General features: G+C 42.9%; 1 protein-coding gene across 9 annotated transcripts in view; it reads left to right on the forward strand.

The window, feature by feature from the left end:
- The window catches only part of FAM228B (family with sequence similarity 228 member B), a 47,244-nt gene extending 40,789 nt beyond the window's left edge, over nucleotides 1–6,455 (forward strand). For 8 of the 9 annotated variants that reach the window (XM_027621662.2, XM_027621663.2, XM_027621661.2 and 5 more), the window contains 3 exons: nucleotides 151–258; nucleotides 2,595–2,733; nucleotides 6,195–6,455. In XM_027621662.2, coding sequence (XP_027477463.2) covers nucleotides 151–258; nucleotides 2,595–2,733; nucleotides 6,195–6,299 — 352 coding nt within the window. In that variant the 3' untranslated portion in view covers nucleotides 6,300–6,455. Of the gene's footprint in view, nucleotides 1–150; nucleotides 259–2,594; nucleotides 2,771–6,194 lie in introns of all 9 variants that reach the window. The other variant, XM_027621668.2, reaches the window with a different exon arrangement.
- The last annotated feature ends 9,575 nt before the right edge of the window (nucleotides 6,456–16,030 follow it).

A 16,030-nucleotide genomic window follows, 5' to 3' on the forward strand; every position in this document is an offset into this window, starting at 1 on the left:
GTCAAATAAAATTAAAAAAAAAGAATGTATACTAGTTTGAAATGGTCTTTTGGACAATATACATAGCAGTCAGTGTATAACAATGATTTCTGTATAAATGTAAGATAGTTTTGTTTTCAAAACATCCTCACACGTGTTATCTTTTTAAAGGTTAAAAGTGAAAATGAATTTTAACGATTGTGGTTTTGATTTGAAACCCTTGACAAGAACTCCTCATCCTGTTGAATCTCAGCAAGAAGAAAAAGCAGTTATTTACAAGTAAGTCTGTTATTCCATAGCTTTGCTTTTTTTCATTAAAGATGCTTGGCTGTGTTTCCACCCCCTGCCATCCTTTTAAGTTGTTGGAATAGTGCTGAGGCATACACCACACTCTTGTGTGACATCAGGCATCTCCCGCCTCTATGTCTGGGTGAGGTGGCAACTTGCCTCAATTTTGTCTGGTTTTAAAGAACAAATTGCTAACATTCAGAAATAACAAGCACAGACAGAAAATAAACTGCTAACAACTCAGAGTTAAAGGTTAGGAGATTTTAAATTGGAATTGGAGCAGTAAAAATGGAATTTTGGACTAGTTTTGGTGGGTAGTAGGTACACCCAGTGTGAAGAGATGTTACGAGGAGAGTGGTAGTATATACTATGGTGTGTGTGACAGAGAATCATCTCAATTGCCTAGTTGTGGAAATAAAGTAAGAGATTTCTCTATATAGTTACATAACATGTTTATCTGATTAAAACTAACGAGAGCCCTCAGATGTTGCTGCAGGGAATGTGAAATGGTGCAGCAACTTTGGAAAATAGTTTGGCAGTTTCTCAAAATGTGAAACTTTAAGTGACCATGTGACCAGCCATTCAACTCCTACCCAGGAGAAATGGAAACATATGTCCACATAAAGACTTAGACATGAGTGATCATGGCAGTATTATTCACAATAGAGCCAAAAAGTGGAAACAACCCAAATATTCATCAGCTGGTGAAGAGATGAAAAAAAAAGTGCCATATCTATACATGGAGTATTATTTGGTGATTAAAAGGAAGAGAAGTACTGATAAATGTTATGAAACAGATGAACTTCCAAACCATTCTCTGTGAAAGAGGACAGTCTCAAAAGACCACATATTGTATGATTCTATTTATAGGAAATGTCCAGAAAGGCAGATCTATAGAGACAGGAAGTAGATTGTTGTTGGGCTAGGCCTAGGGTTGGGAATGGACAGTGATTGTAAATGAGCATGAGGTTTTTAGACTGACAGAAATGTTCTAAAATTAGATCATGGTGATGGTTAGACAACTCTATACTAAAAATCATTGATTTCTGCACTTAAAATGGGCGAATTTTATGGTGTGTAAGTACACCTCAGTAAAGCTGTTGGTAATAAAAAATATTAAAAAAATAACCTAGCGAAGCATAAGAAAAATGAGCTTGTATGATGTACAATTTTCTGTTCCTAAAAAGCCCCAAAGTAAGCTGCAGCACCCTTTCCTTTTTCTGAATAGGCTCAGAATTTGATGAATAAATTCAGTGTGGCAGAAGCCAGAGGGCTTTTAGAGATACTTGATGCTGCCACGGGCAGCAGAAAGAATGATTAATGACTAATTGTAGAAACAGATGACTATTAGAGATGGAGCTGGACATTGTGGACTTCTCAGTGTACTAGAGGTGTGGTTTAAGAATTGGCTGCTTTTTTTTTTTAATTTTATTTTATTATGTTACGTTAATCACCATACATTACATCATTAGTTTTTGATGTAGTGATCCATGATTCATTGTTTGCATATAACACCCAGTGCTCCATTCCCTATTTAATACCCATCACCAGGCTAACCCATCCCCCTACCCCCTCCCCTTTAGAACCCTCAGTTTGTTTCTCTGTTTTTTGAATGGGAGTTGAAATTGAGGAATGATAGAAGTATTGAAACTAAGCCCTATTCACTTGTTAGCTAAAGGCCTTAAAAGATGGAATGAGTCAGAATCACTCTTGCATCCTAGGTTTCAAAAGAGTAAGTTTCTCTACAATCCCTAACTGCCACAGACTCATGGATCTGTTTGGGTCAGGTTTTAGGAAAATAAACATTTAAATCCTATTTAATTTCTATATATGATATAAAGGGAGGGGTTTGTCCTCAAATATCTCTTCTAGCAGAGAGGGACCCAGATATGAAGGAGAATATTGCATATTAGAGTACCAGAAGGCCTATATTTTAGACTAGAGGCTTAAGTCTTTGAGCTCCCCCCCTGGAAGAGAGGTGGAAGATTAGATTCCTGTCTATGAATTAGGGAAACATCCCAGTTATGGCATCAGGGGTGGAGAAAGCATATTTGTCTTTGGCAGTTAGACTTTCCTTGGGAAGATACAATGGACAACTCTGTGAGGCGGTCATTTACTCTGAAAGAGCCTCACTCAGCTGTTTGATTAAGCCACAGAGTGAATGCAAATGAAACTACTATTAAAGCTAGATAATGCTATTTATTTGGGTTTCTTTTTTATAAAAATGTGTAGATTCATATAAAACTCACCAACTTCAAAGTAAAAAAAAATGCTACAATTGAGTTTGTATTTAAGAGAATACTTTCCTTTCTGGTTCCTTCTTACAGAAACAAAGGATCATCCTTTCTGGAAAAAGAACCTCTATGTTTTCATGACAGAAAGAGTCCAAGTCTCAAAGAGGCCAACTCTGGAGGTCATTTCGTTGACCCTCAGCAGGAGATAGAAAGGGATGGGGACCAGGAGGCGGTGAGAACTGGGAGAGTCCTATTTTGCCATATACAAGGTAGCAATTGCTGATACCAAAATCTGAACAGCTGGGAGCTTCTCTGTATGACAGGCTTTCAGGAAGAGAGGAGGCAGTGGACTGCACCGCCTTTACCCCAAACAAAGCGAGGGAGAGAGTAGAAGAAACTGAGAAGCAGCTTCCTTTATTAAGAGGGAATGGAGAGAGTTGCCCTGGGAGTTATTAGACATGGGTATGCCCTCTGGTGGGTGGGTTATCAGGTTTTCCTGCCTCCTTCTTAGGAATGTTAACCCTTCTGTCTCTCATCCATCTCTATCAACTCTACCATTTACCACCTATCACACCCAAGCCAGGCCCCAAATTTTGTACCCCTTAATTCAGCCAAGACAGGCAGAAAATTTTCAAAAGCATCATATACTAAATTCAATGTAGTAAAATTTTAAGAAATAAAAGCCCCCAAATTTAATGTAAAATATATAGAAATATAGGTGTTCACAGAGCACAGATTTCTCATCCTAAGATAACTACAATTAAACTTGGTGGCCGTGTGACTGGTCTCGCTTAGTCTACTGCTTCCAGGTCTACGTGCCACTTTTCCCCTTCAGCTCTCTTCTCTACACCTGTGGGTGTCCCAAGGCCAGGCAGAGCCTCTCTTGGGAGTGGATTAGAAATCATTTTCTGGGGCGCCTGGGTGGCTCAGTTGGTTGAGCGACTGCCTTCGGCTCAGGTCATGATCCTGGAGTCCCGGGATCGAGTCCCGCATCGGGCTCCCTGCTCAGCAGGGAGTCTGCTTCTCCCTCTCCCTCTGCCTGCCTCTCTGCCTACTTGTGCTCTCTATCTCTGTCAAATAAATAAATAAAATCTTTAAAAAAACAAAATCATTTTCTGGTTAGAAATCAATATGGGAATGGTACATTAGTCCAAATATACAGTCTTTCCATCTTCTTTTCTGTCTCTCCATTTCCCTACTCCTACCTCCAGAGGATAAGGGAGCTACTTTTTTTACTCACTTATTGAAGTTTTATTAAAACTTTATTTTGTAGTTTAACTCCTTTTACCGTAATGTTTTAGTATTCTCCCATGTGCTTGCTTGCTTTCTTCCTCAAAAAATTGTTTTAAGATTTTGGTGTCCTGGGTGGCTCAGTTGGTTAAGCATCTGCCTTTGGCTTAGGTCATGATCTCAGGGTCCTGGGATCGAGCCCCGTGTGAGGCTCCCTGCTCAATGGGGAGCCTGCTTTCCCCTGTCCCTCTGCCCCTCCCCACCACTCATGCATGTTCTCTCTCAAATAAAATCTTTAAAAAAATGTGTTTTAAAGATTTTATTTATGGGCGCCTGGGTGGCTCAGTTGGTTAAGCGACTGCCTTCGGCTCGGGTCATGATCCTGGAGTCCCCGGATCGAGTCCCGCATCGGGCTCCCTGCTCAGCAGGGAGTCTGCTTCTCCCTCTGACCCTCCCCCCATCTCATGTGCTTTCTCTCTCATTCTCTCTCTCTCTGTCAAATAAATAAATAAAATCTTTAAAAAAAGATTTTATTTATTTGAGAGAGTGCGAGAGAGAGCATGAGCTGGAGTAGGGAGAGGGAGAAGCAGACTCCCCACTGAGCAGGGACCCCCCCCCCCCCACCGACCCCGGACACACACACATGGGGCTCGATCCCTGGACCTTGGAATCATGACCTGAGCCAAAGGCAGACACTTAACTGACTGAGCCACCCAGGCATCCCTCTTCCTCAAAATTTTAACAAGCACCTACTCTGAGCCAAGCAGTATTTGAGGGGCATAGTGGTAAACAAAAGAGGTAAATCTCTGATCTTGAGGGGCTTACATTTTGATGGCCAGGGAGAGACAATAAATATGTAATATGTGAGCTAGTAATAAGTGCAGTGAGAAAATAAAACAGGTAAAGTGGGGCAGGGAACTATGTCAATAGAACAGGTTTAAATGGATAGCAAGGAGAAAACAAAAACTAAGTCGCTTTATACTGATACCTTACAAATATATGTTATAATGGTGGTATCTTGAATTTAACCAGCCCCAAAAGGATTCTTCTTTACTTTTGTATTTGTGTCCCTCTTACTACCAAAAACCTGCTTTGCCTCCAGATTTCCCCTGATTCAGGGGAATAGGATTATAAACCTACCAGGACCCCTCGGGACCAAAATCTAGGAGTCATCTTTGATTTCTTGCTTTTCCTCACTTCCCATGTCTAACAGGTGCCAGCTCTGTTGGCTTTCTAACTTTTCGGTTCCTCACTACTCTCACCATTTCAGGCCATTGTGATCCTAACTGGTCTTCCTGCTTCTGTGGTTGCCCCAGTATAATCTGTTCTCCATGCAGAAGCTATATTTGAAAAATATTAGATCCGATTTCTCCCCTACTCAAAACCTGTGAATGGCTTCCCTTCACACTTTGGAATTTATTCTAATTCCTTACCATGGTCTAAGTCCCTGGACCATTAGGCACCTGCCTCCCCTCCAGCCTCATCTGCTTTCTCTCCACGTTTGCTACGCTCCAGCCTCATCAGCCTTTTTTTTTGTTTTCTGAACATACCAACTTTACTCCTCTCTCAGGCTTTTTGCTTCTGTCATTCCTTCTCCCAGGAACACACTTTCTCCAGATTTCTCCGTGTCTCACTCCCTTAGTTCACCCAGACCTCTGCACAAATATCTTCTTTGAGAAGCCTTCGCTGACTTCTCTAGTTAAAATAGTCCCCCTCATCCATTCACCTGCCCTCCCTACCCCCTTTACCTGTAAAGAGGTGGGATTCAGAACTCAGATGGAAGGCAGAGTACATGGATGTAGCTTGGTGAATTTTGTGCAGGAATGTTGTTTATTTCTGTTCACTTCATTACTCAAGTGAGAAGGTCATCTGTCAGCTGACAGGGTGGATGACCAAGATTCAGAGGTTTGAAAAAAGGGAAGAACGGAAGGTGGTATTTTCCAAATCACCATAATCCTAGTGTGGCTCAGTTGGTTAAGCAACTGCCTTCGGCTTGGGTCATGATCCTGGAGTCCCCGGATCGAGTCCTGCATCGGGCTCCCTGCTCGGCAGGGAGTCTGCTTCTCCCTCTGACCCTCCCCCCTCTCATGTGCCCTCTCTCTCTCATTCTCTCTGTCTCAAATAAATAAATAAAATCTTAAAAAAAAAAATAATAATCCTAGTGTAAATTAGTACCCAGACATCCTGACAGTCTGAAAGCAGGACCATACGGGGTCCCTCAACTCCTATCACATCAGTGATCTACACCGCCTGTAATAGGGTTGGCTTATCCCGGAATCTCTGTATGTTTTGAATCCAGAGAGAGTGACGAGAGGCTGAGGTCGCTCAGCCTGTCTGGCAGGACAAGGCTTTGTTGGGGGCGGGGAGGGTGTCAGCTCAGCTGGGCTGAGGAACTCTTTCTGCTCTTGTAGGCTCCCTGTTCCTATGTCACACGTCATTCTTCTTTTCTGTCACCTTCAAAAGGTTTTAGCAACCAAGGAGCACACACCCCGATCCTTGATTGGTGAGGGACACAAAAGAAGGCTGTTCCCGAGGACGTCATCTGCCTGCAGGGTTCATTCGGGGTGAGGACCAAGGAAGGCGCTCAAGCACCTGCAATAACCACTTTTTGAGTACAGCGTCTGTATGATAATTAAGAAATCACAATACCATGTATTGACGGTTATTGCCAATGTATTTTCTGCAGAAGTTAAATATTGCCTAAAAGATCCAATAAAAATGATAGCTACCTTACTGAGTGCCTATCTCAATTCACTTGATCTTTCCTGAGTCAAGGTAGGTGTGTCCCCTTTGGTCAGGTACCCTTAACATCCACTGCTCATGTTCTCCCCTCCCACCTTCTGATTTTATTTATTAGAGAGCATGAGCAGGGCGGAGAGTGAGAAGCGGGCTCCCACTGAGCAGGGAGCCCCAGGTGGGGCTTGATCCTAGGACCCTGGGATCATGACCTGAGCTGAAGGCTGACCCTTAACCGACTGAGCTACTCAGGCTCCCCTTCCCATGTTTTTCTAACAGTCTTTGGAAAATTTAAGAATTCATTTTGAGTATGATTACCCACTTGCTGATTTTGATTCTGCGTGTCACCCTCTGGCTCGTGTTGAGTCTGACCCCTAGTCAGGGGAAGACACAGTAAGACCTAGAAGGAGAGCAGGATTTTGTTTTCCTTAGACAAAGGGGATGCTAAAAATCACCCCTCTCCTAATCATAGCCCTAGATAATACAGGTAAACTGTACGTTCTCTGTAGTTTTAATTTACAAGATGTCAGTTTATTTGAAACAAAACATAGGGTGGTGTTGGATTAGGCAGTTGAAGGCCCCTCGTGTGCGGGCCGTCTCCGCCCTGACCTCCCCCACCCTTGACGTCCCTTGCTGGGACAGGAGCTTCCAGGGAAGCGGGGCTCAGGTTTCAGCCCAGTGCTATTGTTCGGTTTTGAAAGGACGCTCCCTTTTCCCTCCCTGCAATCCTGGGTCACCAGTCACCCGCTGGCGGTGGGTTGGCGGGTTAGCCGGCTGGGTAGGGGGTGCCAGGCGCTCCCCCAAGGCGGGAAGTCTGCGGGGGGGTGAGGGGGAGCAGGGATGGGAGTGGCAGTCAGGGACCCTGGCCGACCCCGCAGCCACACGTGGGGGAGGCATAACCACCCCTTTGGGAACTGAAGCTCCAGGGCGCCAAGGATTTCTGTTTGTTTTACTCAAGGACGACATGGCAGAGCGGAGATTCAAACTGCGTTCTGCGTTACGAAGTCTCTTGGATTTACTCTCTCCCCTCAGGGATCCTGTTACCTATGGCTTCCAAGAAAGCGCTCGCCTATGGCGAACATTTCAGGCCGGAAAGATTAAAAGAATGGCCAGAGCCAGAGTCAGTTGCTTTCATGGAGGTAAAGGAACGTGGCGTTTTGGGACGTTAGTCATTTGGGCGATGGGACATAAATCCCCTGAGAACTATTTTGTCTCAGTCACGGTTGTAGTCCCTAGAACTAGAACAGCGCCTGGCAGAGAAAAAAATTCCGTGGATGGGAATGAATGATCCACGATCAAAGGTGGCCAAGAGTGTGGTCGGACTGCACTCCCCAGTGAATTCTGATACTTAAGGGTCTGGTAAAGCAATGATTTCCTCATAAAGTTTCATTATTTTATATGATCCTATAATTTGTCTCACTGTAAAGAAAAGCTCTTGGATATTTCCTTTCTTTTGCCGTGGTAGCAGTTAAGAGTGGTGAGACCTTTAGTATTGGTGCGTGTGCACACAGAAAACGGGGGGTTTTAAAAGTGTTGCCAGAAATCTTCCTCTATTTTATGGCGAAATCACAAAGAAGGAGCTATTGAAGGCAAAAACTTTATTTCCATCAAAAAGGTGGTTCAAAAAGGGTTCAAAAGTCGGACACGTGATCAATAGTACTTATAACATTTTCTAACATTAATAGGATGGCTAAAAAAATGTGGTTTTCCAAGATGTTTGTTAAAGTAGATGTTTCTACTTCTCCAAATAAATAGACGGATTTATTTTGAGTTTATAGCATCGGGGAAAACATTTAATTATTTTATATGATTTTTCAATTGCTGTCTTTTTTTTTAAAGATTTTATTTTATTTGAGAGAGAGAGAGAGAGAGAAAGCACATGAAGGGGGGGGGGGTCAGAGGGAGGAAGCAGAATCCCTGCCGAACAGGGAGCCCGATGCGGGGCTCGATCCAGGGACTCGATCCAGGGACTCGATCCAGGGACTCGATCCAGGGACTCGATCCAGGGACTCCAGGATCATGACCTGAGCCAAAGGCAGTTGCTTAACCAACTGAGCCATCTAGGCGCCCCAATTGCTGTCTTAAAGTAAGTCTAAGAAGGCTTTAAAGCAAGATTCTGCTTATATTATCAAGAGAGTTTTATTTTGAAGACCCGAATAGCTGTTTGAATATTACTTTAGATCCCATTTGTTGCTGTTAAATGTATGGATAAAGCTACAACTCTCCTTTTTGAGATCTCTCTTATTCACAGATGTGTTATTTGATTTGGGGTTTAGTTTGTTTTAATGCATTCACTGTGGCAGAATCAGAGATTGAATAATACAGTTTTAAGAACCTGGATCTTTTTACACAGTTCTTTTGGGTAATAGCATTTCTCTTCCAGATACTGGATTTTTATTGTTTTCCCACTTGTTCCTACTTAGTCCTATAAGCATAAAAGCTGGAGGATCAGTTCATAGTGATCCAAATGAAAAGCCCTAAGGTGAGGTTTTAAGTGCATCAGCTTTATTCAAACTCATAATGGAAACAGCAAGTCTCTAGATGAAAGACAATCTTGGTCCTTGGCCAGGAGCTGCCACTAACTGGCTCCTTTTTACTTAAAAAGAGGTTTTGGGGGGGCCTGGGTGGCTCAGTTGTTAAACATCTGCCTTCGGCTCAGGTCATGGTTCCAGGGTCCTGGAATCGAGCCCCGCATCGGGCTCCCTGCTCGGCAGGAAGCCTGCTTCTCCCTCTCCCACTCCCCCTGCTTGTGTTCCCTCTCTCACTGTGTCTCTCTCTGTCAAATAAATAAATAAATCTTTAAAAAAAAAAAAAGGTTTTGACTTATAAAGAGACCTAGCAGAAGCCGGGAACTTCAGGGGCCCTTTAAAACATATCTAGTGAATGCCTGAAAAGAGGATTCATTTTAGAGGATCCCTTTAATTAGTAAGCTTTCTTAGTACTTCAAAAATGTGACTTAATGGTATGATGTATAAAGGATTTGTTTCAGAATAATCTGGGTGGGAGGGCTGGGGAGAGTGAGTAGGGATTTAGATGAACTACGATTGACTCTCTCAGTTGATAATTATTGAACCTGGGTGATGGGTTCACAAGAGAATCATGTTTGAAAATTTCCTTAATAAAAAGTTACAAAATATTCTTTGCAGTAACAGGCAGTGGATATACAGTAAAACTATTGGTAAAATACAATAAGTTTTGTCACTCTGGTTGGTTTCTTCAGGATTTACATCCTAATCAATTCTGTAATTTTAGGCATTAGCTAGAGAAGACATTGATGAAGCTGTACATGTAATAGTATTTAGAGAAAATTACGTTGCGAAAGTAAGAGTTGGCTACAGACTGTGGGTTCTAGGTAAGCAAGAGTGGTGCATGGCCAAGAGGGTGTTACTACGTCACAGAGATTCATTTTGCTGGGAGAAGGAGCCTCCTCTGATTCCTTTATTTATACAACATAGATCTGAGATTGCACCACCTCCTTGCAGGATCACTAAGAGGTCAGGGTTCCTAGATCTGCCCATAAGGGATCCAAGAGATTGTTCTAACTGCTTCCCCTCTTTGTTCTGGTACTGAATAGAAATTCTTTCTGATTCAAACTTATCTCTTTCTCATATGGTCCCACATCACAATGGGGCTATGTAAAACCACCAGAAATAGTATTTAAGGGTAATGACCAATTAGTACTGAGAGTTACTATGAAATAAATAAACTTAAAGGAGATTTTTCCCCCTTTTCTTTCTTTTTTCTTTTGAGAGAGTACAAGGGGGGAGGGGCAAAAGGAAAGGGAGATAATTTTTTTTTTTAAGATTGATTTATTTTTGAGAGTGTGAGTGGGAGGGGGAAGGGCAGAGGGAGAGAATTTCAAGCAGACTCCCCACTGAGCTTGGAGCCCGATGTGGGGCTGGACCTCAGGACCCTGAGATCATGACCTGAGCTGAAATCAAGAGTTGAACACTTAACCGACTAAGCCACTTAGGCACCCCAATAAACTTAAAGGAGTTTAATTTTAAAGGTTGATTGATTTCAGAGAGTGAATGGCGGGGAGGGGCCGTGGGAGAGAATCTTCAAGCAGACTCCCCACGGAGACCAACAAGGGGCTCCATCTCAGGACCCATGAGATCAGGATCTGAGCTGAAACCCAGAGTCAGATGCTGAACACACCCAGGTGCCCCAAAGGAGTTTTAATTTTAATGAGAGAGATTGAAATTTGGTGTTAAAATGGTACTTTAATGTTTGTATTGTAATTTATAATTTATAAAGGAAGTTCACATATACTCTCATTTGAGCATCGAAAGAGAGGATTGGCCGCCTATAGATTCAGAGAGAGGTGCTGGAGCAAGTCTAGTGTACTCTACCAATTTTGTCACAGGCTTTACTGAGGATGAAGCCTGGGGACATGCCATGGGTAACAGGAAAGCTTTGAAATCTTTAAAAAGAAGCAAGAGTTTCATGAGTTAGGAATGGTTTGGCTGTGATTTAACCTGAAGGCAGGTTAAATCACTTCTGGTTTAGAAGTTTTCCTGGCTTCCTCCTGCTCTATGCTCTCAGGTTCTCTTCCTGAACTTTATTATGTTCTTCAGTTATCTCATGCTAGGACCTTGCAACCCAAATATGTTGAGAGCTTAGGAGTGGGAGCAAGTGTTTCCCCCCTTGTTCAAATGACGGTAAATAAAAAACTTCTTAATAATTTGTTTTCCTTGTTTGTATCATTTCATTAGAGATTAGATACATATTTTCAGCATCTGGATATTTTTAAGGAAAGAAGAAAAGAGATGTTACATAAAAAAGGGATTGAAAATGTTGCAGAGCCTCTTCAGCAGAGAATTACAAAGTAATTTCATACAGAGGGTCAGAAAAAATGAAACGAGAGTTTTGAATATTTTTTACAGCACACCAATAAAAGGGTACTGTGAGGTTTTTTCAAATTTTATTATTTATTTATAGATTTTATTTATTTGATAAAGACAGGGAACAGAGGGAGAGGGAGAGGGAGAAGCAGGCTCCCCACTGAGCAGGGAGCCTGATGTGGGGCTGGATCCCAGGACCCTGAGATCATGACCTGAGCTGAAGGCAGATGCCTAACGACTGAGCCACCCAGGCGCCCTCCTCATCACTCTTATATCTGTAAGCACATTTGGTTACTTACAGCTTCAGGTGTTAGATCTGTGCTCAAGGCAGGAAGAAGGGGTAAGGAATGGTGCCAGGGTACCCTTTTCTTATACCTGATCCTTTGATATGGAAGCAGAATCCCCAGAAGCTCCTAGCAGATTTCCCCTTAGGTCCCATTGTCCATAACTGGGTCATATCACAAATGCTAGCTAGAAGCAGGGCGAGGAAAGAGAGTGTGTGGCTTTCCAATCTCTCGAGTAGGAAGAGGGCAAGGGAGAAGGGGGTTCCATGGCTGTTGAGTTAACCAACCACTAGGCATAGGGACCACTGGTTTCTACATACTGTTCTTCAGTTTGGCTTTACAAAACAATAAAATTTTGACTGCTGCTTTTGAAGATTTATTTCTGTTTTAACTTTGAGATCAGGACCCTCTTTTGGAATTTAGGTCTGTCTAGATTTCCAGGTATTGACTAGAGCTCTAGAGTAGTTTGCCTGGAATGTCAGAGTATTTATTTGCTGTGCAAAATTTCTGTATATAAACATTAAATACTTCATCTTAAGCATTCTAAGAGGCAGAGCTCAGTGTCGAAACCAAAGTGCACAGTCTTACAATTGTGCCCAGAAATGTGATTGCACAAGTATAGGATGGGGAAGCCATGAAGCCATGCCTTAGAAAAGGCATATGTTGGGGCGCCTGGGTGGCTCAGTCGGTTAAGCGTCTGCCTTCTGCTCAGGTCATGATCTCAGGGACCTGGGATTGAGTCCCGCATTGGGCTCCCTGCTCAGTGGGGAGTAGGCTTCTCCCTCTGTCTTTGCCTCCTCCCCCCACTCATGCTGTGTCTCTGTCTCTCTCAAATAAATAAATTAAATCTTAAAGGCATTTGTGTTGAGGTGTGAGTTTTTTTTTTTTTAAGACTATTTGAGAGAGAGAGAGAGAACATGCAAGAGAGCAGGAGAGAGAGCACAAGTAGGGATTGGGAGGGGCACAGAGAGTGGGAGAAGCAGGCTCAATCCTAGGGCCCAGGATCATGACCTGAGCCAAAGGCAGACGTTCAACCGACTGAGCTCCCCAGGCACCCATAAGTGTGAGTGGTTTTAAATGACAGTAAAATCAGTGTGGGTCGACTGTGGGAGCTGACTTCTAAGAAAACATCTGAGCTCTTAGGCTGTATGAAGGGAGGTGGGACTTGGAGTGAAGCATCCAAGTCCTCCTGTTGCTGTCTGTCACTCCTCATGCGCACTGTAGAGGGGACCCTCACCAGTCGCAGAACTTTGAGAAGAGGGTGAAGGCTTGACAACACTTAGTGGGAGGAAAAGTGGGAAGAAATATGGGGTTTTTAGCCCATGGAGGAGAGGACAGGAGAGGGAATGAAAACTTTAAATATTTAAAAGGCTGGCATGTGAGTGATGGGTAGATAAATTTTGTGTTGCTTTGGGGTAGAGAGCTAGTATTTCCCCCGTCCAGTGACAAGGCAGTCTAAGGAAAAACTGTTGCTTAGAATGACCAAAGTACCTGCCTGGTGGAGCAGAAAGTTCTCAGACTAAGGCTGGTTGATTACTTCAGACTAAAGCTTGATGATTACTTCTCCCAGAAGGTGGTGGGCTCTCACTGCAGTCTAAATTACTTCTGAGGTTCCTTGAATAAATAAATAACCCTTTGAATCTATGATTTTATATAAAAGCAGAATAAAGCATTTGGCTTTTTTTGAATCTCAAAACACCTCCATATGCAGTGATTTGCTCTTAGGTGTATTTTTTTTTCCTAAAGGAAATTGTATTTGGAGACCTTTCTGATCCTGAAGTATGCAATCCTTTTTATATGGCAAAAATAGACCCAAATTATGGAAAGTTAAGTAAGATTCATTCATTCATTCATTTATTCATTCTTGGAGGCTCTGGGGTTGTGGGAAAACCTAGTCATTTTAGAAGTCTTGTAATTACTCTGTATTCATTAAAAAATCTACAGAAGGATTTCCTCTGAGTTTTAGAACAGGAACCTACAGTAATTTCACCGACTAGGGAATTTACATGTGTGTGTTCCTTCACTCCCATTCTGCAAACTGGAAGCCCAGGAGGGAGAGGAAGTGCAGTGCGGTGTGACAGGTGTCACAGTGCGGGGGGCACTGGCCCAGGAGGCAGAACTCCTTTCTGTGGAGAGTGGAAGGAGGGTTGCTGGAAAGGCTGCCCAGAGAACCAGTAGTTGGGCTGATAATGAGTCTTCACATTTCAAACTCACCGATATAGGAGTTAAAATTTTGAGATGTAGGTTCCAGCGTTTTACTCCTGTGTAGCAAAAGTAGCCACCTGGTATTAGAGGTCATTTAAAAAATATGTGTGGCTCTGAAGAGGGAAGTGGTGTTTTGTGTTTTTGTTTTGCTTCTCCCAGAAAACCAAGGCAGATCACTGTTATGAAGATAAGAAGGTTCTTTTGGCTCTGGGAAACTTGCTAGTATGGTGGTGGTCAGTCATTTTGCTGCCTTGCTTATTCAGTAACTATTTACCCCATACATACTTTGGGGACCAGCATCGGGCTCGGTGTGTGGAGGAAAGTGAAGAAGGGGAAAATGGCCCCTAGTCTAAAGCCTCTAATCAGGAATGGGGAGGAGAAGGCCACCTTTCTCTGCATCCTCTGTAGCCCAGCCTCTTGACACTCCCCACACTGAGGTTCCCTGCCCTTCTGTTCTCACAGATCCTTAAAGACCGCTTGCCAGGTCTCCCAGGAGGTCTTTTCCTGCCAGGCCGCCTAGGAGCGCTGCCTTGTGCTCCTAAAGCATCCTGAGCTGATACCTCTCATGACTAGATTGTCACTGTGTATGACTTTCTGTTCCAGACTGAGAGATCCTTGAGGACAGGAACTCATTGGGATGTGGCACAAAGTGGTGTCAGCAAATATTTATTGGCCGATGCAGTAGAACTCTTGACAGAGTATGTTGCTTCTATCTGGGTGGCCCTCCCTCCAGTCAGCCACTCCTGGCTCAGCAGAATGTCCTGTCATAAGACAGATGACATTTACCCTTTCCCTGCTCTGTGGATTGACATTACTCATGGGTCCTTTTTCTTTGATGTACAATAAGGTCATATTTGAATGCTTCAACAGATTTAGAGAGCTTAATACAAACTGTACTAGGATCCTCAAAGTTATTTTTCTTGTACGTTATGGCCCCCTCATTTTGTGATTCCTCTGTTTAGAAGACAGCAAGAGATGCATGAAGAGAAGAGAGCTGTTATTCAGTATGAGACAGGTGCTTTGTGACTGCCGGGCTTTGTTTTTAGAGACTTCTAATTGTCTGGTGATTTCCTACCCCAAGAGTGACTAGAGTTGACTTTAAGAGTGTTGATTTAGTTCTTTTTTTAATCTTCCTGTAGGAAAAGGATACACCTTAAAAGAATTTAAAGACCTAGAGAAGGCTGGGCTTTATGCCAAATTGCCCCAATTCACTTTTACTCTACATAGTGTTATTCCAAAAGAGCGGCATAAAGCCTCTGCGAGATCTGTGATAAGCAGAACTCATAGTAAATGCAGGTAAGGATGTACTAACTGACTAATGGATCTTTTTACTCTCTCTATAGTTTTTCCTTTTACAGAATGTCATATGGTTAGAATCACACAGTATATATATAGCCTTTTCCAGATTTTACCTTCATCTTTAATGGATGTTTTCACAGGATTAAGAATGTTAGGTTGACAGTTATTTTCCTTTAGTAGATATCTGCTGTTATTTTTTTTTTTATTCTACTCAGAAGATGGTTTTAATCAACATATAGGAACTTGATAAGAAAATCCATTCACACCTGTAGGATAGAACCCCATTTAAAAATTTTTTTTCTTTAAAAGATTTTATTATTTGAGAGAGAGAGAGCACACAAGCAGGGGGGAAGGGCAGAGGGAGAGGGAGAAGCAGACCCCCCGCGGAGCAGGGTGCCCGATGTGGGATTCAATCCCAGGACGCTGGGATCATGACCTGAGCCGAAGGCAGTCACTTAACTGACTGAGCTAGCACCCCACTTTTAAAAGCTGGTCCCAGGGCACCTGAGTGGCTCAGTCAGTTAACTGTCTGCCTTCGGCTCACGTCATGATTCCAGAGACTGGGGATCGAGCCCCGCGTCGGGCTCGCTGCTCAGCAGAGGGCCTGCTTCTCCCTCTGCCCCTCATCCTGCTCTTGTGCTCTCTCCCACTCTCTCTCTCTCAAATAAATAAATAAAATCTTAAAAAAAAAAAGATGGTCCCGGTGCATTAACCAAATTTTCCAGTAGGTGTTACTAATAGCAGATTGATCTATCTATCGTCTTCCTATGATAACCACTTCAAAGACTTTTTCCCACAGGATTTTTATTTTTTAATAAGTATTTTAATCACCCAGTGCTCATTTTGACAAGTGTACCCCTTAATCCCCATCACCTATTTAGCCCATCCTCTAACCCACCTCCCCTCTGGTAACTGTCAGTTTGTTCCCTAT

The sequence above is a fragment of the Zalophus californianus genome, chromosome 8 (assembly GCF_009762305.2).
Source record: "Zalophus californianus isolate mZalCal1 chromosome 8, mZalCal1.pri.v2, whole genome shotgun sequence".
Classification (NCBI taxonomy): Eukaryota; Metazoa; Chordata; class Mammalia; order Carnivora; family Otariidae; genus Zalophus; species Zalophus californianus.